The sequence below is a fragment of the Apiospora hydei genome (assembly GCF_038363865.1).
Source record: "Apiospora hydei strain CBS 114990 chromosome Unknown utg000006l_segment0_segment0, whole genome shotgun sequence".
In the NCBI taxonomy this organism is placed as follows: domain Eukaryota; kingdom Fungi; phylum Ascomycota; class Sordariomycetes; order Amphisphaeriales; family Apiosporaceae; genus Apiospora; species Apiospora hydei.
In genome coordinates, this window is record NW_027117365.1 from 1732163 (window position 1) to 1755926 (window position 23764).

The 23764-nt window shown below is 53.0% G+C and overlaps 6 protein-coding genes across 6 annotated transcripts; 3 read left to right on the forward strand and 3 right to left on the reverse strand.

Annotated features, from left to right (window-relative positions):
* Window positions 1–3711: 3711 nt before the first annotated feature.
* Window positions 3712–5867, forward strand: PG997_007734 (uncharacterized protein; the record flags this gene model as incomplete). The annotated part of the gene is made up of 2 exons (XM_066812049.1): window positions 3712–3937; window positions 3997–5867. 2 exons carry the CDS (start codon window positions 3712–3714, stop codon window positions 5865–5867), a joined length of 2097 nt encoding a protein of 698 aa, XP_066667391.1.
* A 1351-nt stretch (window positions 5868–7218) lies between these two features.
* PG997_007735 (chromatin remodeling complex subunit) lies at window positions 7219–9353 on the forward strand (the record flags this gene model as incomplete). Its single annotated transcript, XM_066812050.1, is given in 3 exon segments — window positions 7219–7916; window positions 7936–9189; window positions 9308–9353. 3 exon segments carry the CDS (start codon window positions 7219–7221, stop codon window positions 9351–9353), a joined length of 1998 nt encoding a protein of 665 aa, XP_066667392.1.
* Window positions 9354–10274: 921 nt separating this feature from the next.
* On the reverse strand, window positions 10275–12941 carry PG997_007736 (nucleolar gtp-binding protein 1 protein; the record flags this gene model as incomplete). The annotated part of the gene is made up of 7 exons (XM_066812051.1): window positions 10275–10316; window positions 10384–11908; window positions 11991–12095; window positions 12148–12180; window positions 12459–12520; window positions 12666–12863; window positions 12921–12941. The coding sequence occupies 7 exons, from the start codon at window positions 12939–12941 to the stop codon at window positions 10275–10277; spliced, it is 1986 nt and encodes a 661-aa protein (XP_066667393.1).
* Window positions 12942–13566: 625 nt separating this feature from the next.
* Window positions 13567–14253, forward strand: PG997_007737 (Orotate phosphoribosyltransferase; the record flags this gene model as incomplete). Its single annotated transcript, XM_066812052.1, has 1 exon — window positions 13567–14253. The coding sequence occupies one exon, from the start codon at window positions 13567–13569 to the stop codon at window positions 14251–14253; it is 687 nt and encodes a 228-aa protein (XP_066667394.1).
* Window positions 14254–14923: 670 nt separating this feature from the next.
* On the reverse strand, window positions 14924–16379 carry PG997_007738 (uncharacterized protein; the record flags this gene model as incomplete). The annotated part of the gene is made up of 5 exons (XM_066812053.1): window positions 14924–14956; window positions 15018–15104; window positions 15161–15565; window positions 15801–16036; window positions 16364–16379. 5 exons carry the CDS (start codon window positions 16377–16379, stop codon window positions 14924–14926), a joined length of 777 nt encoding a protein of 258 aa, XP_066667395.1.
* A 1427-nt stretch (window positions 16380–17806) lies between these two features.
* PG997_007739 (KH domain-containing protein) lies at window positions 17807–21185 on the reverse strand (the record flags this gene model as incomplete). Its single annotated transcript, XM_066812054.1, has 6 exons — window positions 17807–18466; window positions 18487–18771; window positions 18834–19031; window positions 19089–19829; window positions 19893–20621; window positions 20682–21185. The coding sequence occupies 6 exons, from the start codon at window positions 21183–21185 to the stop codon at window positions 17945–17947; spliced, it is 2979 nt and encodes a 992-aa protein (XP_066667396.1). The 3' UTR covers window positions 17807–17944.
* Between the last annotated feature and the right edge of the window lie 2579 nt (window positions 21186–23764).

Below are 23764 nucleotides of genomic sequence, written 5' to 3' on the forward strand. Positions count from 1 at the left end.
TTTTCTCTATCCGCATTCGCGGAGCTGGAGACTGATTGGCGCTTTTTTCTTCTCCTTCGGTAATGGCTTGATGGATTTCATTCTCTCCGGGGCAAAAGAAATCCGGATGAGATTCGTTACTTGTACTTAGGCAGTAGGTATCGTGGGCCGGGACCCTCGGGACCCCCGCTTTTTTGTTCCATTCTGTTGATTATCTTTCTCTTCCAACCCCATCTGCCCATAATCCATAATGATCAAAACCTCCGTCGGCCATGACGATGGACGATGATGTGGCCGCGTAACCGAGCATGGTGGCTAGCCGGCAAGGTGTTGAACCTTGAGCTCCGTTGCTAGATAAGTAGACGCAAATAGAGCGAAAAGCAACGCAGAACTGGGGGTTTTACGCGTTCAGCGTTGCATGCCCATGCTGATCAGAAGGCTTGGAGACTGGGGTAATCTTCAGGGCACAATAATGGCCTCGACTATGATCCAGGTACAGGAGACAAGAGAAGAAGCAAAACAGAAACAGAAACAGAGACAGAAAAGGAACCAGGCCGCCGAAAAGAGCATAGCGCGTGATGATTAAGTGCATATGTAATTTAGCGTGGCTCAGAGGTTCGCATTTTGCAGCACCTCCACTTTGGCTTGTGGGTTTCGCCGGTGCATGCTTTTCAGAGGTCAGCACCTGGCACCACTGTAAGTAAGTTGGACCGGTATGCGTTTCTGGGGTAGACCTTGTTGGAAAGAACAGAGCCGCTTCAGCGCGCGTGTTTGGGCGTTTGTGCTTGCGGCCGTCTGTCTGGATTGTGGGTTGGTGAGGATTGTGGGCTCCAATCCAATTGATGGCATCATCCATGGCGGCATGGGTCTTTGTGTGCATCTCGCTCGCCCCCCTCCCGGCGAGATTGCAGGCCGGGAGTTTGCTGAACCCGTGGATCTAAGACGTGTTTCTAAACAGCAACGTCGTAGTACGGCTGCAACCGTGGAAAGGGCATTATGCCTCCTCCGGAACGGAATGTGGTATCACGATGCACCCCAAGATGGTGCACCTCTAGATCCATTGATCAAATGTTTATTGTTGTTGGGCAAGTTCAAGCAAGGAGATATATGGATGCATCTTGCTTGCTCGCTTCAAGTTGCCGTAAGCTACCGGCATATGTACGCTACTAATGTGAAGTAGATCGTTCCTACGAACAAGCTCGCATCCTTCTTCTCCATTGCGGAATGGGAAGATCTTGCCAAGAATGCAGGATAGGGGAGCCCTGCTGGTGCACCACACTTGCAAGGTACCGTTGACCCCCCATTTGGCTTCCGTGAATGTCCTTTTTCGGCGTTTTTTCTTTTCTTCTTCTTCTTCTCAACACATGTCTCTCTGCTCTTTTTCCTTGTCTCGAATACGGGGAATACCAACGAGAAGGTCTTTTTCCGTTGGTCATGTAGGGGGAAGGAGACCACTACAGATCACACGAGTTATGTATGTTGCGCGCGATGAAAAGGGGATAGACTGTGTATGTAGGTTAGGTATGTAAGTGCGTAAGTGTGTGTGTGTATCAATGCATATGTGTGTGGGGGGGGGGTCAAAAGCAACAGCGAACGAAACTAAGCTCTCATCTGGCTGGCCAAGAGCGAATAAAAGCATAATGACCCTGAGACACAAAGGGACGCCTTCGCGCGTTTCTCGAGATGAGCAACTTCGAGTTGTCCTACAGCCTGTAATGTAAAATTGGCGGAGATGCGCCTTGTTGTTCCGGCGCGGGCATCACTTGACCCGACTGCTCTGCTCGTATCGATGCGATGGTACGGTACATTGGCTGCCCGGATGATGGGAACGATCTTATGATCGACTCGAGTCTCTTATTTCGTATACCCATCTATCTACAGGCAAAGGATGGCCGAAAGTGACTGCTAGTTTAGATGCAAGTCGTGCCTACATGTAAGCAAGCCTGTATGGACGCAGGAGTTCGCCAGTACAGTTTGAACTCAACAAAGTTTCGGCAAACTCTCTGATGCGGAATCATCTCACATTCCCAGCCCCTATCGTAAGTGCAGGTAAGTAAGTATACATCAATTGCCTATCATTGGGGGGTACAGCACATCAGTGTCCCTCTTTTTGCCTGTTATCTGAAACTCTTGTGCAGCCCCAGCTGGTGCCTATTTTCTTCTTCGTCATTTTTTCTTTCTCTCTCGCTTTCTCCTTGTCTCTCTCTCTTCTGCAATCCCCACATCGGGTACGGTTCGCTGCCGGTGCCTGAGTGTGAGAGAGTGTGTAAGTGTGTGTGTGAATTGAAGGAGCTGGCCGTTCGTTGTACATGGTCCAGGTCTAATTGCTGCAAACGAACGGGCCTAGGTATGTAGGTACCTAATCTTTTTAGCTGTTGCGAGGTGGCCCTGCCCATCTATTTGGCACGCACACAGCCCCACCCCCCCCCTACCTTAATTGTTTGTGCTGCCAACCCCCCTGTCGTGCCTCGTTCCTGGGTCTAAATTTTTAATTCATCATGGCCGATTTGATTGGGCCAGGCGCAACCACATCAACGAAACAAGAAATAAGGACCCCGTTCGCCAAAGCCCGTCATCCTCCATCCTCTACCCACAAGGCACAAGGGTGCCAAGGGTGCCCCTCCCTGTCTAAGCCTACTGCGACTTGTAGTACGATATAGACACCGTCGGTACATTAGCAGTACGGGCAACACAACGCCAGCCTGGATGGAGCATATTTGCTTTGCTTGTGCTGTTTTGCACGCGTAGGAGGAGTGCACCATTGTCTGGGTCATTCTTCGCCCTCCTGCTACGACTGAAAACAGCCAGCAGTGTACTACATACCTACATGTAGCCTGCATGCACGCGAACCCCGAGTGGTGGTGGATGCTGGCAGTCAGCAGGTGAGGCGTGGATGGTGGATGGTGGATGGGTTGGTATGGGCAACAACATATGAGAAAGAGAGAGAGAAACCGAGACAGCAAGGTCCTTTTGATTGTCATTAATCTTCGCTGGGGCCGGGCTAGGCTGGGGGCTGGCCGCTGCGCTACGGCGACACCCAACGGCAAAGCTTTTTCCAGGCTGGAGCCCAGCGCCCAGTGCTGGCTAGCAAAGCCGTCAGTGTGTAATGAATGTACCTACCTACATGACCTACCTGGTGAGAGGCATCTACGTTTAAGTAAAAGAAAACCTGGACTTGCTCCTCCATGTTCGGCCGCCATCGAACGTTCGGCAATGCCACATGCAACACACATACACGTACTTCCCTTGCCTTGGCGGCGTGCAGCTGCAGCCTTCCATCTTTCCCATCCCATCCCATCCCATCCCTCCTCCATCCATTGATCCTTCCCTCCCAAAAATCCAACCCACTCGGGCTCGCACAGCATCCAAGCATCCCAGCATCCCAGCATCCCAGCATCCCACCCCCCTGCGCTTTCCTTGTCTACATACTTACTAGGGCGCAGGCCCAGTCAAAACGTCACTCCTGCGAATCCGGCTTTCTTCCATTCCTTCGCTGTTCCCCTCCCTCCCAAACAACGAGACACGATTCTTGCTCTTCTTCCTGTCCACATTGGGGGCCGGCCCGGGGCTTACTCAAATACCAGCGCTGCAAATTTCACGACCCATCGATCTATAACACCCGGAAGCAACTGCTCCCCTCCTCTATTACACCGTGCCGCCGTGGCCACGCCAACATAGCTTGCCGGGCACTTGTCGCCATTGTCGCCCGCCCACGATTCAGACCCTATCACTATGCAGCGGGTTTCGGCCCTGCTGCCGTCCTGGGGGGATCGGTCGTCGAGGAGTAGTGCAGGTTCGACAGGAAAGAACAGCCTCGACAAGGTCCGCGGATGGGCGGACATAATCCCCTCCCCAAACAACCGGCTCAGCGGCTCGCGCTATGGACGTGAAGCTTTCTGGGCCGGCACTCTGGACAAGGAATGCGAGAAGGCCGCGCGCATTCTCCAGGCCTTTTGCCGTACGATAGATCGCCGCTTCTAGCCCTGGGAGTCAACCACTAATGTGTTGTGTGATTAGGCGAGGGCCTCGTGGCACCCGACGACCGCCCTAGCAGCCCTACGACGACGTCGAGCAACCAAACCACGAGTCAAGTGTTGAAGAAGATACCGCCGCGAATAATACAAAACGCCGTGGGCTTGGCCGTGTTCACTTCGATGCGCTCCGGATTATGGTCGTCGACTGGCTCTGGCGGCAGTGGCATTCTCATAGCTCGCAAGTCGGATGGTACCTGGTCGCCCCCATCTGGCCTAATCCTTCAAACAGCGACCCTCGGTTTCCTCCTCGGCGTCGACGTGTACGACTGCGTCGTGGTCATCAACACCTTCACCATGTTAGAAGCTATGGGCCGACCAAAAGTGGTCCTCGGGACGGACGTTGCGATGACGACCGGGCCGCTGGTCTCGTTAGGCCTGTGGGAAAACGAGATCAGATGTACAGATTTGAGCGACACAGTGTTCACTTATGTGAGATCAAAAGGGCAGCTGGCAGAGGTCAAGCTGGAAGGAACAGTACTGAATGAGAGAACCGACGAGAACGAGCGATTCTATGGAAACTCTTTCAGTGTTCCCAAGATACTGGCCGGTGACGTGAACCAAAGTCTGCCGCAACTCAGGCCTTTGACGGAAATGCTAAAGGCTGCCGAGGGCCGCACAGATTTCGATCACAGTTTACTAGAACAGTTATCTGCCCACCCCGCGCCTAGCGATGCAAGCATTGACTCGTCAAGTAGCACATCCTCCCTTGCACCATTGTTTGGCATTCCAGACATGGACGACCCCGACCCTTATGGGGTCTTGGCTCTGGAATCGGCAGGATTGGAGATCCGTGAGGCGGGTAGCAGGCTAAGGCCAGACAGCAGTCAATTCGAGTTCTGCCCAAGTCCCTCGAGCTCAGTCTTCCCAAGGGCCGGTCGTCATAGTGTTGACACCTACTCGTTGACGAGGAGCAACAGGGGCAGCTACATGTCGAACAGGACCATGACTACCGAGCGCAGCCACCTAACAGATGCCCAGACGCAGACTGAGATCAACACACCCAACACAACTCCAAGTCCCGAACAGAGCGAAGATGGGCACCAGATCAACTCAAGCTCGGACGCCAAGGAGCCAGAGGTACCCAAGGAGCCGGAGGAGGTTGACTACACGAAGATTGATATCAGTGCTCTTCGAAAGCTATCGGCTTTTCCGGACCTTGACGAACCCATCGTCATGACGACGAGCCCCATAAAGGAAGAAAGCCTTGATATGCATGCCAACGATCACGGTAGCCAGACTTCAACGGCACAATCAGAGACGGAAAACGGAGCTGATGCCGACGACGAGGACGATCAGGACGACAGTGATGACGACGTCGACGGCGAAGAATTCGAAGATGCGGAGGAACCCGTTGTGTACGAAGTTGCCACGGCCCAGCCGCCTCGGATGGCCATTGTCGCTTCTCAAGCTGTCCAGGTGAAGGGTTCCGTGGTGACCATCCCACGACGAGTGCCCCCACCACTGCCCGCTCGCAGTTCTGCACGGCTGTCTCGCCAGAACAAGTCGGACTTTGGCGACGCCAGTGCAGTCAATATGGTGGGCAGTCCACTTCGACAAGAATTCGACCTGGACCAAGCAGCCGATGAGGCTGCAACCCCCAAAGCAGACGAAAAGTTTGCTCTCCCGCTGTCTGCGCCCAGTAGCCCTGCACAGGCTGAGGGACTGCCTCTGGCGGTAACAGAAGGCACTGCGGTCAAAAGTACAATAACACCTTCTGAGACATCCGAGAAGAGCGACTATACGTCGCGACCTACTAGCAACACTCTACCGGAGAATGCTGAAGAAGCTGCGCTGGCTCCGGCCAAGGAGGCCCAGCACGAAGCGAGAACGGAAGCAACTGTTCTGACGGCCTAACGGCGTGTAGATGTATGATTTGTTCATTTTGTTCAACTTAAAAAATTATGAGAAACGGACACTGGCGTTTGGGACTGGTACTAACTATCATGCGCTTTGGGGAGAGCGGGACCAGGCTGCTGCATGGCGGGCGAAGCTCACTGACCACTGACCATATGAGGCGAATCAAGGAAGGGGCACATTCTCTATAGTTTCGCCATTTGGAGGCAAGGGCTGGCATCATGAATCGGAGGAAGAGGACCAGAGTTCTCCTATGCTTTTTTCGATTTTCAGGACGGAATACCCCTTTAGCAAATCTAATTAACTAGATAATCACCTGTACATAATTAACTCGAGACGCAATGCTCTGATGCCCACGGAACGGTTCACCACGATGCCCACCGCTCCACAAAGACCACATAACCAAGAAGGCTGTTAGGAACTCCATAACTCCACTTGAACGAACACTCTTTGGTGGCCCATATGTTGGGTAAACCCCAGCGATCTCTGATCTACCAAGTCGTACTGTGATCGTGGTTACTTGCGAAGAGGAGCAAGCAAGCATCATGGTAGGTACTTTAGGTAAGCTACGTGAATAGAAGGGTTGGCACCGCCACGAGAGACCACAAGCCACATTAGTGCTCACAGTGGCTGTGGGACGCTCAGACCATATTGTGGCCCATCCCTACCTACCTCTTTGCTTGCTTGTTGCTTGTTACTGCCAAGTGTATGTAAGTACCCATGTACTTTACTTACTCCGTAGGTACAGAGCAAACCTTAGGCAAGCACCACCACGCACAGCCAATTCGCGACAAGCGACAAGCGCCAACCAGCTTTCCACATCGCGACGTGACGTGACAAGGCTGAGAATCCCATCTACGGCAACACCACGCGCTCATACACACCACGCATGGTATCTGTGTGCACCAAGTTGGCACAATCAACCCCGCATATTCTAACGCGCCCAGCTCCAACGCGCACAATCGGAATCCGGCCTCAGCCGCACTGGCCTTTTCGAAATTTCGACAAAAGCTCCCACGAACCTTGGTTCCCAATTACAGACCCCAACTAGCCGGTACGTGGCTGGTCGCGCCCGAGTTCAAGAGTCAGACTCGCGCATACTCAGCTACAGCTCTACAGCTCTACCGTACCGATAGACCACTGCGACTACGGTTCCGGAGGGACCATCCTCGGAAAGGAAGGATTCGTCTAGAGAAAGGTGCAGGGCGTACCGCATACCGTAGACTTTGCGCGACGAACGTGTTTCTAAACCTGACAAGATCGCAGCCGACAACTCTCGTGCCGCCCTTCCGTGGACGCATAAGGGGGCATATTCCAGAGCCAGCAACATCGGGGCGACACTGCAAGCAACATGTCGGGCCAGCAGGGCAAATGGAAGGAGGAGCAGGTCCTCGTGATCTGCCCCGGCAGTCAGACTACACTTGCCCAACTGGGCTGCAATGAGCTTACACTACCTTCGCACCGCCTCCCCACCCGCATGTTCAAGGACCCGGACACCGATGACTACCTTCCCTACCATACGTACAAGCGGAAGAAGGCCACCGCCGCCGCGAATGGTGGCGGTGACGCAGCCAAGCCCGAAGATGACGATGAGTTTGAGTACGTCGAGGACCGAGACTCGAGCGAGGGCGCCATTTACCCCATCCAGAGAGGTCGCATCGCCAATATGTCGGCCTTTTTGGCATTCCTTGACCACGTTCACCAACTTCTCACGACAAGTTATCATAATACCCCCATAGTGCTGATGGCCTCGCCGCAGTGGACTCGTGGCGACAATGAAATTATTGCGCGGTTCATATTCGAAAAGACCAAGACGCCGGCTCTATGCTTGATGCATAGCGCATATGCTGCGCAGTATGGCCTCAAGTGGCTCAACATGACAGTGGTCGACATTGGCTACGAGAAGATGGACGTTTCCTGTATCTGGGACAGTAACCTGGTCGCTCACAAGAGCCTGGACTACTTCACACCCGGCTTGGAGGCGGGCAGCAACGTCTTGACCAAGAAGTTGCACGGGCTGCTGAAGGAGAAGGGCTTCACTCTGGACATGTGTGAACAGCTGAAAAAGTCCCCCTCTCGCCGAAGTTTTGCCTTACGTCGCGACTGCTAAGAACTGTATGGAGCTTCCTGACGAAGACGTCGCCGCTGAGGCCTCGGCTCAATTCGCGGTCGAGGCACCTAGAATCAACGAGCCCACGATAGCGGCTTCCAGTACTGCCGTAGATGCCGAGAATGGAATCGACGACAAAGCAGCGGACGAGGGTGTTCTTGACGTGGCCAATATCGTTACGAGCGGCAACACACGAGAGTTCCTCGCCAAGAAGGAGAAGGAGAAGGCCGAGAGAGCCAAGGCGAAGCACCGCAAGGCTCAAGAAGCCGAAGCGGCCGCCAACAGACCCGCCCGCTTGCCCAACGCCAAGCGCAAGACAAACCTGTTCCACTATGAAGAGACGGTCCACGAGGATGTGCAAGTCCCGCTCTCCAATGGCGCACCCAAACCAGAGTCTGCGGCCCCGCCTGCGACCAACGGAGATGGGGCAGCCGCAGCCGAGCCGACGCCCAAGGTGGAAGGAGACGCCGCCGCCGCTCCCGCACCTCCTGCACCCACGGCCGAGACGGCCACGGACGTTTTGCCTTTTGCCCCTGAGGCAACCAGCTCCGTAACGGAGCGACGGACCAAACGTATCCGCAAAGACATTGAGGTGGGACTGGAGAGATTCCTCTTTGTTGAGCGCGAGTACATCGACCAGGTTGCCAGACTCATCTACAATACCATTCAGAGCATACCCGAGTTGAGTAAACGACCGGAATGCTGGAATAATATTGTGTTTGTAGGCAATGGAAGCAGGTTGCGAGGCCTCAAAGAAAACGTCCTCCAGACGTTAATATCACACTATCTCATCTCCCCCAGCACTGCCACCATGTTCACATCAGAGCTTCCCTCTAATATGGCTACCCCGACTGGCACCGGATCGCAGACCCCTACGGGTTCCACGAGTGGTTCGCTTCCTCTGGGTCAGATGCCTCTGCCTACAACCAGCTCCGTCAACCCCTTGCTGCAAGCCGCTACGACCGCTTCGCTTGGTGTCCCAGGTACTGCCACAGCGGACGCGCATGCCTCCCACCAGTCGCACGCGCAGACGCCGACCAGCATCAAGCTGGCCCAGCTGCCAAACTATCTGCAGGATTGGAGCAAGGCCGGCTATGAAGAGGCGCACTTCCTGGGCGCACTTGTCGCCGGTCGCCTCGTGTACTGCGTGCATCCTGGTAACGACATGCAAGATGCTCAGCGTCTCTCGAGTCTCAGCCGGGTCGATTACAAGTAAGTTTGAATATCTCCTACATGTCCGAACAACATCGTCAACAACCCCCTCTACTCCATCTACCTACCTATTCGTACACCATGAATACGAGAGCGTATTGCTAACAACAAATTGCAGCGAGCATGGCCCCAAGGCGATTCGAAAGCATTGCTTGATGCCTTAAGCCAAACTGATCGAACTGTGTTGGTAATGGATGATTTTTCAAGTGTTGTTACCAACCAGCCGTATCATCACCCACCCGCTTTCAGGAAGAAATAGTATGCATCCCTATACCCTTTCCGGCAAAATCGACTTCGTAATACCCTTCCAGCGGAGTTCCCCCGCACGCGAAGTAACGGTCTAGTTTATCACTCACGACCGCAGTCACTACTTTGACCAAGGCGTCGAGGTCACATCATACCAAAAATAAAAGGGGGGCGTTTTATAGGGGGTAGAGAGTACAGTTTTAGTGAGCAGATGGAATTAGCAAAAAGGGACCACCTGAACGCCTTGGGTGTGTTCATGGATAATGAGATGGATACGAGAAAGTAGACACCGATGGGTCGTGGTTCTTTTGGGAGTGTATTTCTGGGTACTCTCATCCCGAACATGCCAACCATCCACCTCCCGCCTCCCTGTGCCTCCCTGTATGATACGGAAAGTCGGGGCTTCCTGTATGAAAGCTTTGGATTCTATATGTTATGGACCAGCCCACTTTAGAGATAAGAATAATGGGGCAACAGTTGCAGAGAGAAAAAGAAAAAAATCGGTCATTGGGTTGCAAACACATGTGTACGTATAGTAGTAGGCTGTGCCAAGAAGATGTGTCACTATTCATCAAGTCACGTAAGGTAGCCATGGCGAAGGAGAGAGCACGTGCTGGAAGTCGCGAGACCGGATGCTTTGATATCGGACAGTGTGGCCGATGTATCACAAGGCGGTGATGAATGAATGGGGGTTTAGATCTTTTTATGCACCGCGTCTAAAAAAACATTTTTGAGACATATTTCCCGGTCAACTCCAGAGAACGCCATCATGAAAGCCTGAACTAGAACGTGAGACATCCACTCGCAGACATAATAACACGCCATCCCGAGCCGCGCGTTTACCTGCGGCTGGTCTTGCCCATCGAACGCTTGCCAGCAAACTGCAAATGAGGTTAGTATTGGTTTCGAGAGGGGATATTGAAGGGTTCTCTCATGAGGGCAACTTACCAAATGTTTAGGCATGGTGGTACCGACATGGCGATCGGCCTCACCCTGCTTGGCCATGCGGTTCATCTTACGCTGGCCCAACTTCATCTGTCTCTCAGCCTTGTCGCGGGCGGTGGCATCCACCACACCATCTTCACGTCTGTTCGTAGCCGGGCTCCTGGCTCTGCTCTTGGATCGCAGTCTATCACGAGGAGTCGAGTCGACATCCATGGCGTCGCCGTCTTCAGTACCCATACGAGATCTGGTAACGGAACGTCCACGTGTGTTGGCTTGAGCCCGGGCCCGAAGGCCAAGATCTGTCGTATCGACACCCAATACATCCAGACCTTCCTCGAGTTCGGAAAGAGGCTGCTTGACGAGCTTGCGAGGAATGACTGCGCGGTTCTTGAGAGACTTTCGCATCCTAGCCTCGTTGCGGATCAATGCCTGCTTCTCCCTGATCAGCTCGGCCTTTGTTCGGATTTGCGCCTCCTCCTCATCATCGATTTCTTCTTCCGACTCATAGAAGCCTTCGGCTTCAAGGCGCTCCTCTTCCTCCTCGAGTGCCTGCAGCTTGGCCTCAATATCCGGATCAACATGGTCGTAGACGTTCTTTCCGTCAAAGATTTCGGGAATGCGATCCTGTTTCCATTCGTCGTTCTCGAGCAGATAATCGGCTCTGAGGTCGACGTTGTAAACACCAGCGCCACCGTTCTCCTCTTCGACGTCACGGGCCAACCTCCGTCGCTCGGGATCGGTCTTGTCGTACTTCTTCATGTTCTTGACAGCCTCGGGGATGAAGGTCTCGCGAAGACCGCCCTCGGGGATTGCGACGTGGATGCGCTTCATCACATCTGCCAAGCGGCCACCCACGTCACCCGAGTTGTTGGTTCCTGCCTTCACCTTGGCTGCGGCACGGTCGGCAATCAGGCGTTCGCAAGCGGCGTTCTTGACTTCTTGGACACCCTCTTGGGTGTTGCAGCTCAGCTGAAGCATCTCAACATCGGCATCGTTGAGCAGCGACTGGAATTCTTTGGCCGTCTCAGCGTCCAGGTCTTCGGGTCTCATGACATCGATCTTGTTGACAACCAGGAATACGAGCTTGTTGGCAAAAAGGGGCTTAAGCGACTTGAAAAGCTCGATCTGTGCGTGAACGGTATATCCGCATTGTTCACTCAAGTCGAAGAAATAGAGCAGAGCGGAGCGGAGATGGGCAATTGCTGTGATGCTCTGAAGCTCGATAGGGCCCTTGGACTCCAGGGGGCTGTCAAGAAGACCAGGGGTATCAATCGCCTGGAACCGAAGATACTTGTAATCAAAGTGACCGACGAAGAGCGACTTGGTGGTGAATGCATACGGCTCCACCTCGACATCCGCGCGGGTAACCGATTTCAGGAAACTGCTCTTGCCCACATTGGGGTAGCCGCAGATCAGAAGGGTACGTGTTGTCGGATCGATGGAGGGAAGTCTGCCGAGATGTTCCCGTACTTGGTCCAAGTAAAGCAGGGGGTCTTTGAGTCTCTTGATCAACGTTGCCATACGACCGCTGCAATGGAAGAATGAGTATAAGCTCATGTCGACTGACTACTCGCCTTTGATGGCATTCGTTAGAGGGAGGGGGCACTTACAGGGCGGCGCGCTTCAACTGTTTGCACTGATACAGCGACTGGGCATATTTGATTAGGCGCACGTAATCACGACTGATAGTCTCGACGAGATGCTTCGCGGTAGATCTTTTTTCCTTGTCAGAACTCGCCTATCATATGGAATCAGCGGGTAACTCACATTTGACCGAGGGAGATCTTGAGATGGTCTCGTCTGTTGTAAGATGCTTGGGTTAGCAGAGGTTACCAGGTGCGGCCACGGCCACATCAGGCCCAAATGAGTCGCAGAGCGCAGAAATTCACTGCATCGTCCCTCTAGATGGGTCTGCGCCCTGGCGGGGTACAACGGAGGGATTGTATTTACGTACGAATATAAAGTGTTAAGCCTGGCAATCAGTCGGTCAGCAAAAGAACATTTCATGAGCACGCTCGGACTCAGCCTTCCTCGGGTTTCGCCGGGAAGGAAGCTGGGCAATGGATGGTGACACATACAAGTCGGCGTGGAATGGGTGAATATCGGCCAGGCGCGGGAAGCCGCTGAGGATGGCATCGAACTGGCAGCGTAGATGTAAGCGACAAGTCGGACAAGCAAGCGTTTCCTCCTCGTTGTCCATTCTCCGCATCCCAGATGCGCTCGCGAATAACCGTGTGCATTGCGCATCATGGCGGGTTGCGAGTGGGAAAAGGGTCTGTCTGTACCTTTTCGGCGCATGTCTCCGAGGTGAATTTGACTTTTCGGGTATAGAAACCTCGGATACGACTGATCTTGAAGCCCGATCGGATCTGAGTCGGGAGTCGGCGCTGAGTACGGCTCAGGACGATGTCGAGAAACTCCTGGCTCGTGGGCACCGGGGCGATCTTTCGGGGAGAGGCAAAAAAAGTTAGCATCGAAGCAGACTGTTAAGAGCAGCAGCAAGGGAAGCGCCGCCGCAGGTTTTCCTCGTGCGCACTTACGTCCTTCCAAGTGGTCTTCATCTTGGCGGTGGGAAAAGGTGTCGAGGTGCCGAAGATGGAGTAGGAATGGATTCAATCGGTCGGGAGGGCGGCAGCAGGGTGGTTGTTTTCCTGAAGAATGGGCTGCACCTGATAAGTGCTGCTACCGACTGGCTGGTAGTACAAAGCAGTGGTTTATCGTGTATATGGACGGGCGGTTTTGCCTCCACGGAAATTTTTGGCGGTGAGTGCCGGCAAAGTCTCTCGATCAGATTTTGATTTTGCGCACTTTTACCCCGCCAGCAGTCCACTGAGAAGTAAATGCAAAAAGTGGACCACCCCACCTTACAGAGTCCAAATCTAGACCCCACCTGGACTTAGATGCCGTGCAAGAAGAGGATCAGAGTTGGTGACAAGAGAGAGAGAGGTGGATGGCACCGGAGGCGGAGGCGGAGGGGGGGGGGAAGTAAAAGGAAGAAGTACATTGAGTAGGTAGCTTTCCTCCTAATTCGGCTTCCTGGATTGATTTATTCTTGTTTGCTACCCACGGCGACGTGACAGCTAGGAAAGTCTCTCTCTCTTGTCACTCCTTATACCTAGAACAGCAAGCCACGGTTCACACCTAACCCCCTCCGCCCTTAATATACCCAATCCCATCTCTGCCGCCATGTCCCTCGAGTCCTACAAGGAGACCTTCCTCCAGGCCGCCCTGCGCGGAAGCTGCCTGCGCCTGGGCACCTTCGAGCTCAAGTCGAAGCGCATCTCGCCCTACTTCTTCAACGCCGGCGACTTCTACCGCGCCGACCTCCTCTCGGCCCTCGCCACGGCCTACGCCCACACCATCCACGCCAACTTCTCCTCCGGCTCCGACCTGCAGTTCGACGTCATCTTCGGCCCGGCCTACAAGGGCATTCCCCTCGCCACGGCCGCCACCCTGGCCCTGGCGCAGCTCGATCAGGCGCGCTACGGCAGCGTCGAGTACTCCTTCGACCGCAAGGAGGCCAAGGACCACGGCGAGGGCGGCTCCATCGTCGGTGCCCCGCTCAAGGAGCGCCGCGTCCTCATCATCGATGACGTTGTCTCGGCCGGCACCGCCAAGCGACAGGCCATCAACAAGATCCGCGCCGAGGGCGGCATTGTGGCCGGCATCGTCGTGGCGCTCGACCGCCAGGAGACCTTGCCCGACTCCCAGGGTAGCGCCATCGGCGAGCTGCGCCGGGAATACGACATCCCCATTGTCGCCATCTTGAACCTCGAGGACATCATTCACGGCCTGAAGTCCGGGGCCTTCGCCACCGAGGACCAGCTCAAGGCCATTGAGGAATATCGGTCCAAGTACGGAGCTAGTGATTGAGAGACCTTGTTCTGTCTTGGTAGCCTATGAGACCACGTGCGAGCACAAATGAACACGTCAAACCATCCCAGACAATATCTTCTAAAGAGCTAATCGACGGAGCTTGAAGGGTTGGGCGCAAGGTTTCCAGTGTCAAAGACGGTAGCCGATCGGAGCATCTTGTTAGCCACACGAAGCCAGTCGCCCTTGCGTTTGAGGAAACCATTGTCTGGCAGGATTCCCACGATATGTGCACGGTATAAGTCTTATGCAGAGAACTCGTACTCTGTAAGTCTATGGAAGTCTAACCGCACTATTTCGCTTCTCAATAGAAAAGGCAACACTCTAGAGCCGATGCAATCTTCCACATGAAAATCAAAGATCAACCGCTGCTTGTCGCGCGAGGAGCCCCGGATGCTGGGTATCAAATGCCGGCATGACTACTGCTACCAATGACGCAATGCTGTGTAAACGACAATGTAAGAGAGAGAGAGACAGAGAAAAAAACCAAATCATCTCGTACGAGACATGCATGTGCCATCGCTGATCACAACCGCTTGTTGTTACGAAAGCCCTGAACGTAACGGATGCTTCGGACGGCCAGGAACCTCATATCCCGGCCTGATGCCAGGCAGTACAAGAATGGAAGATAAGCAAGATGAAGAAGCCACGAGGTGGGTGTATTATCTGCTTACTTCTTTGGTGGCCCGCCTAGCGTGAAGGTCTGCGAGATCCTTGTTAGAGCAAGAAAGTGGAAGTGAGTCAGTCGGTGTTTTGCAACTCACCATATCATACCATCCACCTCCCCCAAACTTGGCATTGGATTGTCCAAGAGACTTGAAGCCAAACCGAAGGTAGAAGTCGACAAGGTACTAAAGCGAGCTGTCAGTATCAACTCGTTCTTCTTCTGGGGTGGCATGCAACTCACTTGTTGGCATATTAGTGAAATCCGGTCTGCGGTCCCGGAATTGTTGACTTGTTGCATGTACGACTTCAAGAGCAGCTTTGCGAGCCCGCAGCCTTGGAGTTTCGGGTGTACAGCCAAAGAATGAAGGGCTACAGTGCGGCCACTCTCTTGGTGACCAAGTTTGGTAGAGTTTGACTTGACTGTCCGGAAATCTCTCGGGTAATCCATGGCATCGTCCGTGATGACATCGCCATCACACTTGGTTGCTACAACATGAGCCAGCAAGACACTGACCGCACTGCGACCCGTCTCGACCGGCCAAGCAGTCCGTACCGTGTCGATCTCAAATTCCTGTACTTTCTCCGAGGCCACAGTAAGGAACAGGCCCATACAGATTTCGGCACTATTTGAGAGACGGTACTCAAACTATAATTCAGTTAGATTTGGACGTCGCAAGTGTTTTGGCCTGGGCCATGGTGGCCATGGGGCATCGTCGGATCCAAACAGCGACGAATGAGAAAAAGGTAAGGGAAAGCGGGAGCACCGACCTTTTCGCGCGTGCAACGGTGCTCGGGATCGCTGAAGGAAGCATTCTCCAGAGCCACACAGGACTCGAGATCCGAGATGGTGAGAGTGGCCGGATGTTGGGCAGAAAGGGAACCGGCAGGAGCTGCTGGATGCGGGACTCTCCGGGTTTGGACTGACGACGGCGTGCCTCTGATTTTATCTGCTGAAGCTGGACCATGTCATCGTCCAGATCCTCGGAATCGTCAATGGCGCCCTCGTCGTCGACGTCGATCTCGGGGCGCTTGGGGGGTTCTCGCCGGGGTCCGCCATGGTTAGTTGCGTGGGTGCAAGGGTGGTCGTGTTGGGTGTAAGATGATAGTAAGTAGTAGACTTCACGTCACACAACGGTCAAGAAAACAAGATAAGTGGAAGTGAAAGCGGGGATGACGTTGAAAGGATGCAGGCGAACGAAGGGAAGCTCTAACAAACAGGCGTCGATCTAGTTGGTGGGAGAGGTAGGTTGGCTTCCAATGACATGAGCTGGCCGTGGGCTGGCCGTGGGGAGAGGGGATTGCTGGTCCAATCGACCAATGAACGAGAAATGAAGGCGCGACGAGACCTCATGCAGTCGATGTCGATGTCGACCTATGTTCCAGGTACACCTACCTACATTGGATGCAGAAGCCAGGGCTGAGGTGACCTGGGGGCAAGCCTTACCTACTTTATGTTCCATTGCCTGCCCTTTCAGGCGAGCTGCAGCACATACCAATGATTCGCATTCAATGCAGGTACGGATCTACATGTCGGATCGTCGCCGCGCCTTCTCTAAACATCCATCAAATTACCACATCCGTCTGGGATAACAACATCAATTTGATTCATATGATCTGCCTTAAGGATGTAGGTACGTCTGGTAGGTTAGATTGAGAGACGGGAGGTACTGGAGTTAGTATGCCGCTAGATTAGTTGTGCAACCATTCAATCAATGGGTTGAGTGCTGGCACTGGCTGGAGCCCTGTCCCTTCCCCGTCACTTTTTGCTAAAACGTAAGTAGGTAGGTAGGTATGGCTTAGGTAGGTTGCAAAGTAGGATGCAGCCACCTGCCTGCCAAAGACACACCTCTTTTGCATCACACGGCACTGATGGCGATTCACTAATAATTGCTTGCTCGAGTGGCCCCGACCGACCAGCAGCACCTCCCAGGTCCATCAATAAATAGTATGCAAGTCCAACCCACTTTTGATAATACGGGAACCATATATTATGACTCTGCCTACTGCACAGGTTCACGAGGCCACGCGTCGCCCATTTGCTTGACCAAATCCGTGTTTGGCTCAGCAAAGTGCGCGGGAATACATGGCCCAGGGAGGGGGGCAGGGCCCAGGACAAGCCAAGTACTGCGTGGCAAGCATCATCGCAAAATCACATCAAGTGTCACCAATGTATATCTATCAAAAGTTGAGGATCCAGTGAGGTCCGAACCGAATATGCTGTAGGAAACCAGAGGGTATCATTGCGTTTATCATCTCCGTATATCGTACACTTGACAATCCGCCATCCTACCATGCCAATCATGTCATCGCGCCCGCCATCTCCCTGTTCCAAAGCAATGTGCATTCTCCCTCCATCCTGGCAGACCGCCCAACAAAGACAGGCAGCCGTAGCTTCACAACCTTCCCTGCCGACATCTTCCTTCAGTTCCGGCATGCCACGTCTGGTGTTGCTTTGTGTGTCCGTCATAGTCCACGATGCCGTAGGACTCCCGCCAGTCCAAGGACCGAGAAGACCAGGAGGAGCGGGGTATTTGAATGAAAGCCGACGCCGAATATAATAAAGAGCCCGAGAAAATCATCGCGTTTTGAGGTATTTGTTCCGTAATATCGACTTTTTGGTGCTTTTTGTGGTATCATAGGGGGTGTATTCGCCAGTCGATCTGTTGCAAACGCCGTTCCTCCCTCGAACAGCTAACTCGTGGTATCATGTCGGAGAGTCGTGGATATAGGTGGGCCATATCGTGTACAGCGTGGCCCGATCACCTGTAGACATCGAATAACGAAAGGGAAAACAGGCGTCAAAAACGAGGACAACGCAAGCAATAAGAGACAGAGAGAGAGAGAAAGAGAAAGAGGGAGGGAGGGAGAGAGAGAGAGAAAGAGAGAAAATGAAACCAAAATCAAATGTGAAATCAACAACAGAACCGACCAATGCAAAATCAAAGGATCGGGTATTTTGACGACGCCAGGGTATATCCAGCCGAAGGGGTATTGCACGTTCGAGAACATCTAAAAGATGAAAAATCTAACGGAAGGGTCCAATGGGACCGGGGTATCCTGAATTTGTAGAATGAGAAGTGGACGGCCGGCCACTGTCTCCCGAGGCACGCGTGCCATGTCGAGGAGTAACGTCACCACCGCCATGGGTGATGCTATTTGGTGTCAACTTGCTGTCGAAGCCGTTACCGAAGTGACGGGTCGACCAAGGGTTGCCGTCATCGTCTGGAAGATTGACGCCGCTATCGTTCCAGGGATTGCGGTCAGCATTGAAGCTGCGTGTCGATTCAATCGAGATCAACGACGACTTGGAAACATTACTAGAACCCTTGAAGAAAGTATTGACGGAGTGAGAGCTGTTCTTTCTGCGATCCAGCGATGAAAGAAGCTGCGACGGCTTCCGGAGCTTATCGAATAGAGTGGTGGTGCGCTGCTGCGACGTCTCCTCGCCAAATCCTGCCTTGGTTGGCGAGTCTGTCGCAACAACAGTAGGGGCATGTTGGAGAAGTTTCGAATCGAAGAATTGGAGCGTATCTTCGAACGAGTCCGACTTTGGTCGGGGCAGGGCACCTTGACAACAGTAGCCTCGACACTAGCAGCTGCAAATTGTGCCTGCAGGAAGTCGATGGCATCTCGAAGGCCGCCGGCATTGTTTCGAGTCAACTTCCACAGCAAGGTCATGGTGCGGCCCCCGTCGTCCGTCTTCTCTTCGGGGTTCTCGTGAACCTCGAGGGTGACTTCGTACTGAGCTTTGAGCTTGCCACTCAGGTCATTGACAAATTCGGGAGACTCCAGAAACTTGACCAGAGATGGGGTTCGGGTCAGTATGAGTTCATGGGTTTCAGGAACCATGCCCTTCCAGGTTTGTTAGCTTGACACATACAAATACTTAGTATGGAAAGTTGGGGAGAACATACAAGGAACTCGTCAGCGCAGAGCGGCACCTGCCATTCCGGACCAGTGACAGTAACCTCGTCGCTTGCTTGCTCCGTGCTTGGGAAGACAATCTTGCAGTTCCATTTCTTCTCAAGATCTTCGATCTCGGGCAGGCGAGCGATCAGCTGACGATGATAAAGGCGATCGACAGTGACCACCTGTGAGGTAAACTCGGAGTGCTAAGCCAGATAATGTTAGTCAATTGCTTGCTTGATAAGGAATCGCATTGGACTCACAGCGCGATCAACCATATCCAAGATCTCGGACTTGACCAATTCCAGGTTCTGAGCATTGCGGGCAGGCGTTCGGCAGATGACATTGTCAACTTTGACATCATCGTCCTCACGGCCCATGCCACCACGATCCATAGCATTCGAGAACTTGACGAAGACCGAGTGCTTCTTCATGATACGCTGGATGTGTTGGCCACCGATACCAATAATGCGTTTATGATACTGGTCTGGGACATGGAATGAAATGGAAGCTGGCATCTCCTGTTCAACAAGGCCCAGGCCCTGTTTCATAGAGTCATAGCTTGGTGCAATCACATCAATGTCGAAGTTGTATTCTCTGAAGCTGTCAAAGATAATCTGGACGTTGCCTGTGGAGAAGAATAGGTCAGTACAGATACGAATCTGCTTTGGAAGTGAGGGTGCCAACATACTCTGGGTCATGATCTTGTTGATTTTGCCATTCTTCTTGCCGGAGACAAACTCTTTGTGCTCATTGGCTAGCTCGATCTTCACCCTGATCTGGTGCTGAGTCTGGTTGACGAACTTGATCTGAGATAAGACGGCCAGTGCAGCCTTGACGGCGTCGTCGGAGCCTGTGACCGTGAACGTCATCTTGTCGAAAGAGATGTCGGCATCAGAGTTGGCACAAATATCCCCCAAGATGACACGAATCTCTTGAGGACTGGGAAGCTGAGAGGCCCCAGCTTGTTGAATCCACCACGAAGCGTAGTAAAACTGCCCGGCCTAGTCATAGGAACAAAGTCAGTCGAACAGGGATAATCATGGCTTGGAGAGGGAGGAACTTACCAAAGACATGATTTCCTTCATGGTCCGCTCAATCTGAAGACCTTCGACACCCTGTACTCTAATCATGTTGCGCTGGGAAGCGAGCGGCGGGAACATAATGTAGGTGCCGTTGTTTTCCATGATCTTGCGCACCTTGTCCATGCGGCCCATGAGAACGGTGTCAATCTTGGCGGGCGATGCCACGGCATCCTTCATGAACAGCTTGGTACGACTGACCAGCTCGTGTATCTTACGCTTGGCCAGCTCGATTCCCTGAGGGTTCTCGCCAGTAATGTAGATTTCTTCAGGGTTTCGACGTTGGGCGTTGGGCGGGCAGTAGCGGTAGAGCTGAGCAAAGGGTGGGAAGTAGATAGCCGTGTTGGTAGCCGACTCGATCAGCTTGATGTTCTTTCGGGACCGACCGCAGACAATGGGATGCAGGGTGCTCTCGACGCGCATGATGTCAAGCGTCCGACCAAGCAACTTATCGATGAAGATCAAGACTTGTGTTTTTGCGTGTTCTGACGATTCTATATCTCCATAGATTGCGACACGCCATCTCTGATCTCGAATAACCTCGACATCGCCGTTGAGTCCGTCTAGCATGGGGCTTAATTTGGGACCGAGAATGAAGATGTCGACGCCACAGAACTGGGCGAACGTGTTCAAAGCGTCGGTGACATGCTTAAAGAGAGAGCCTGCTTTCGAGTCGGCAATGAGAGCGTACTCGACATCTACCGTCGTACAACGCTGCAAAGTAATTTCAGTCAGGATGGGCAAACTTAATCAACGTGGATTATCTATGCATACCAGCGCCAACGGGGTCTCGTTGAGAATGGTCTCCCGGCTCTTGTGGACCAGTTCCGGGGCGCCAGACAGACACACAGTCGTGACCTGGCCCTTGAGGTGTTTTGGAGTAGTCGAGATGACGTGAGCCTCGATGGGGAGCGGCCCCTTTGTGAGTTCCATGCACATGTTACCCAGGTTGGCAACGTTCTGGGCATGGACGGGCAGCTCGTAGATTGGCACGTCGTCGGGCGCATCCCCAGGATGAGTCCATCGCATTACTGAATCTCCGGTGGCGTGCAGAATCTCCTCGGTGTTGGGGCCGGCGAGGTCGGAAGCAAATGGCACGTTGAACGAGTAGTGTATCGTGCTGTCAGCAGCGGGCGAGGGACTTAACGGCGGAGCTCCCGGGGCGGCGGTCTTCTGATGAGGGTTTATCGATGTCATGTTCATATTCGGTCTGGATGACATGCCGAAGCTAGGACTCATCCTCTCGGGCCAGTGACGCATATTGGCGAGCTTTTGCATGATGGATAGAGGGCATATACACGCAGAGCAGCAACGCGAGGGCCAGGAAATCCGACAACAAGGATGTACCGCCGACTGGGGAGAAAAAACGCGGGTGACGGGAGGGATGGGGTATCACTGGGGGGAGAGGGAGGGGAACGGGGCGGAGGGAAGGGAGAAAGAGAGGGTGTCAAGAAGAAAAGGAAAGAATGAGGGAATGAGGAGGAAATAGGATCAATCTCAAACCTCTCTCTTCCTTTGGCGCAGGGCAATACCACCTCTAATGCAAGATGGGGAGAAGGTGGGAGGAGTTGAGGCGTAGTGAGGAGTAAGGAAGATGGTGAGAAAAGAGAAGTGGTGGTGTGGTTGTGGTATGGTGCCAGGAAGTGTGCGCTGTCAACCGCCGCAGCCAATGCAGAGCTACACTGCTTTGCTCTCTCGCTTTGCTCTCGCTCGTCCTCTCTCTCTCTCTCGCCTGCCTGGCTACAGCAGGGTATTGGATCAGATTGGTGCGGTAGCGGGTAGCAGTGCGTCCTCCACAGCTGGGTTTTTTGCTGGGGGAGACTGGCCAGTGGGGCGCTGGACGGATAGGTAACGGTGCCAAATTTGGCCACTTACAGGCCCTTCACTGCTAAAAATCCGTGCACTGATCCGCCGATGATACATTGAACCCTCCTCCTACCAGGTTTCCATGTACCTACCTGACCTCATGAACTGCCCAGAGTCGATGCTTTGAAACCTACATGGATATATCTAGTCACCTCCCGTATCATGGCGTCGATTGGAGATTTGTTTGGACTCAATAACTGCCGGGATACTGAAAGATCTATATAGAAGCACCTATGTACTTACCGATGTGAGGTAGATGTAGTGACCTTCCACATATTGAGGGCTGAATTTAGGTGATTGGTCCCACCTTTTCGTCGCCATACCTACCCTACAAACATCAGGTGTACTTCCAAGCGACTGGAGCGTTTGCTTTCAACTGGTACGCCTCTTCACGCTGAATCTCAATGTTTGTCCTTCTCCAGCATGCGGAAGTAGGGCAAAAGTCAAGCAGAGAAGCCCCAGGGATGCGATATAACCCCAAACTATACCGATGCGATAGATCTTGTTCCCGTCTTGACCAAAGCCAACTGTCGAAATCCCCACCGTATTGGGACCGAACCTGGGCTTATCAATCAATCAATCAATCAATCTGCCAACACTGAATGTATGTACATACCTACCTACTTACTTAGGTACATACTCTACTGAGCATTGGGAACGTAAACACGCGAAGACTTGGTTCCCATGGCAGTGATTTTCGGCGCATCCGCGACTCTGGTGCCGATTTTGGGTTGGAAGTCTAGGCAAGCTGAGAGCACCTTGGTCAATAAGCCATGGATGGTTCATGCGGTGTCGAATATTCTTCGTTCATTCCTATGTACCTACCTGACAACCGTTTGAGGTGACTGGTGTATGCAAATGGCATCCATTCTCGAGATCTTGGCTATCAAAGTACTGTAGGTACTAATGTGGAAGGTAAGGTAAGCCGACCATTTCGGAGAGAACCGCCACCGTTTCTTGGATTCCATATATTTCAATACCTAGGTACCTGCCCACGATCCGGACACCTACCTTATCATGAAATCCTGGCAGGAAAAGAAAACAGGCTGCTGGCCAAGGATGGACAGGGATGCAGCAACCTTAATAGGCTGTCCGTGTCATAAAAGTCCCAAGAAGTTTTCAAACAGCCCTCTGCCACGGCGAGGCAGACACATAAAGCAAATTCGAGCTCAATTTTACTCGTGTCTCGACATAGCCACAACCAACATTAGACAGGGTCCACACAATCTACGACGCGCAGGACCGCAGGCCCTTGTTTCCCCCTCGTCCTTGAATAGTTGGACGAATCCTTTGTTGATATCTGAAATGACTCTCCTGCAGACTGCAAACTCCGTTGCTCGCCGGACCTCAATCGCGTCGTTTCGAAACACAGCCTGGCTGTCAACGGGCTGAAGCGATGTTGGTCTGGTTACATACCAACATTCCGAGTAGGGAAACCAAGACTCCAGTATATACCATTGCCAGCTTCTCAACAAGATCTGCGAATGCTTAGCAGACGAAACATTCCAGAGTCGAGCAATTTGAAGCAAGCGTCCACGGCCCTCCACGGACAGTAGTATTCATAGCATGTCTTATTCACAGGATTATGGAATCCGCAGAGATTGGAATGGGTGCAAATACTTTAGCTTGGACCGCCGTAATGCAGTGTAATCGACTCTAGGGCCTATGACTATAGACCATTCTATAAAGCCTGGAGCATTTACCTAACTGGAGACAGACGCGTAATTGCAATAGGCCGGCCCTTTCTATTTCTTGGGCTACCGATATCAAGTATTGATGCACCTAGACAGCCGATTTGTTGGAACCTCGGGAGCAAACATCGAAGACCCAGAGACTACCTTAGCGGCCGGGTGATCCGCACGTACCTGGCATTTGACAGGAGCTCGGGAATCATGAAATCGGTCTGCCGAGGGGGGCAAGGAGTGCAAGCAGAAAGCGAGCTGGATACGATTCACCGGAGTCAACCTAACTTCGCTCGATATTTGACGGTT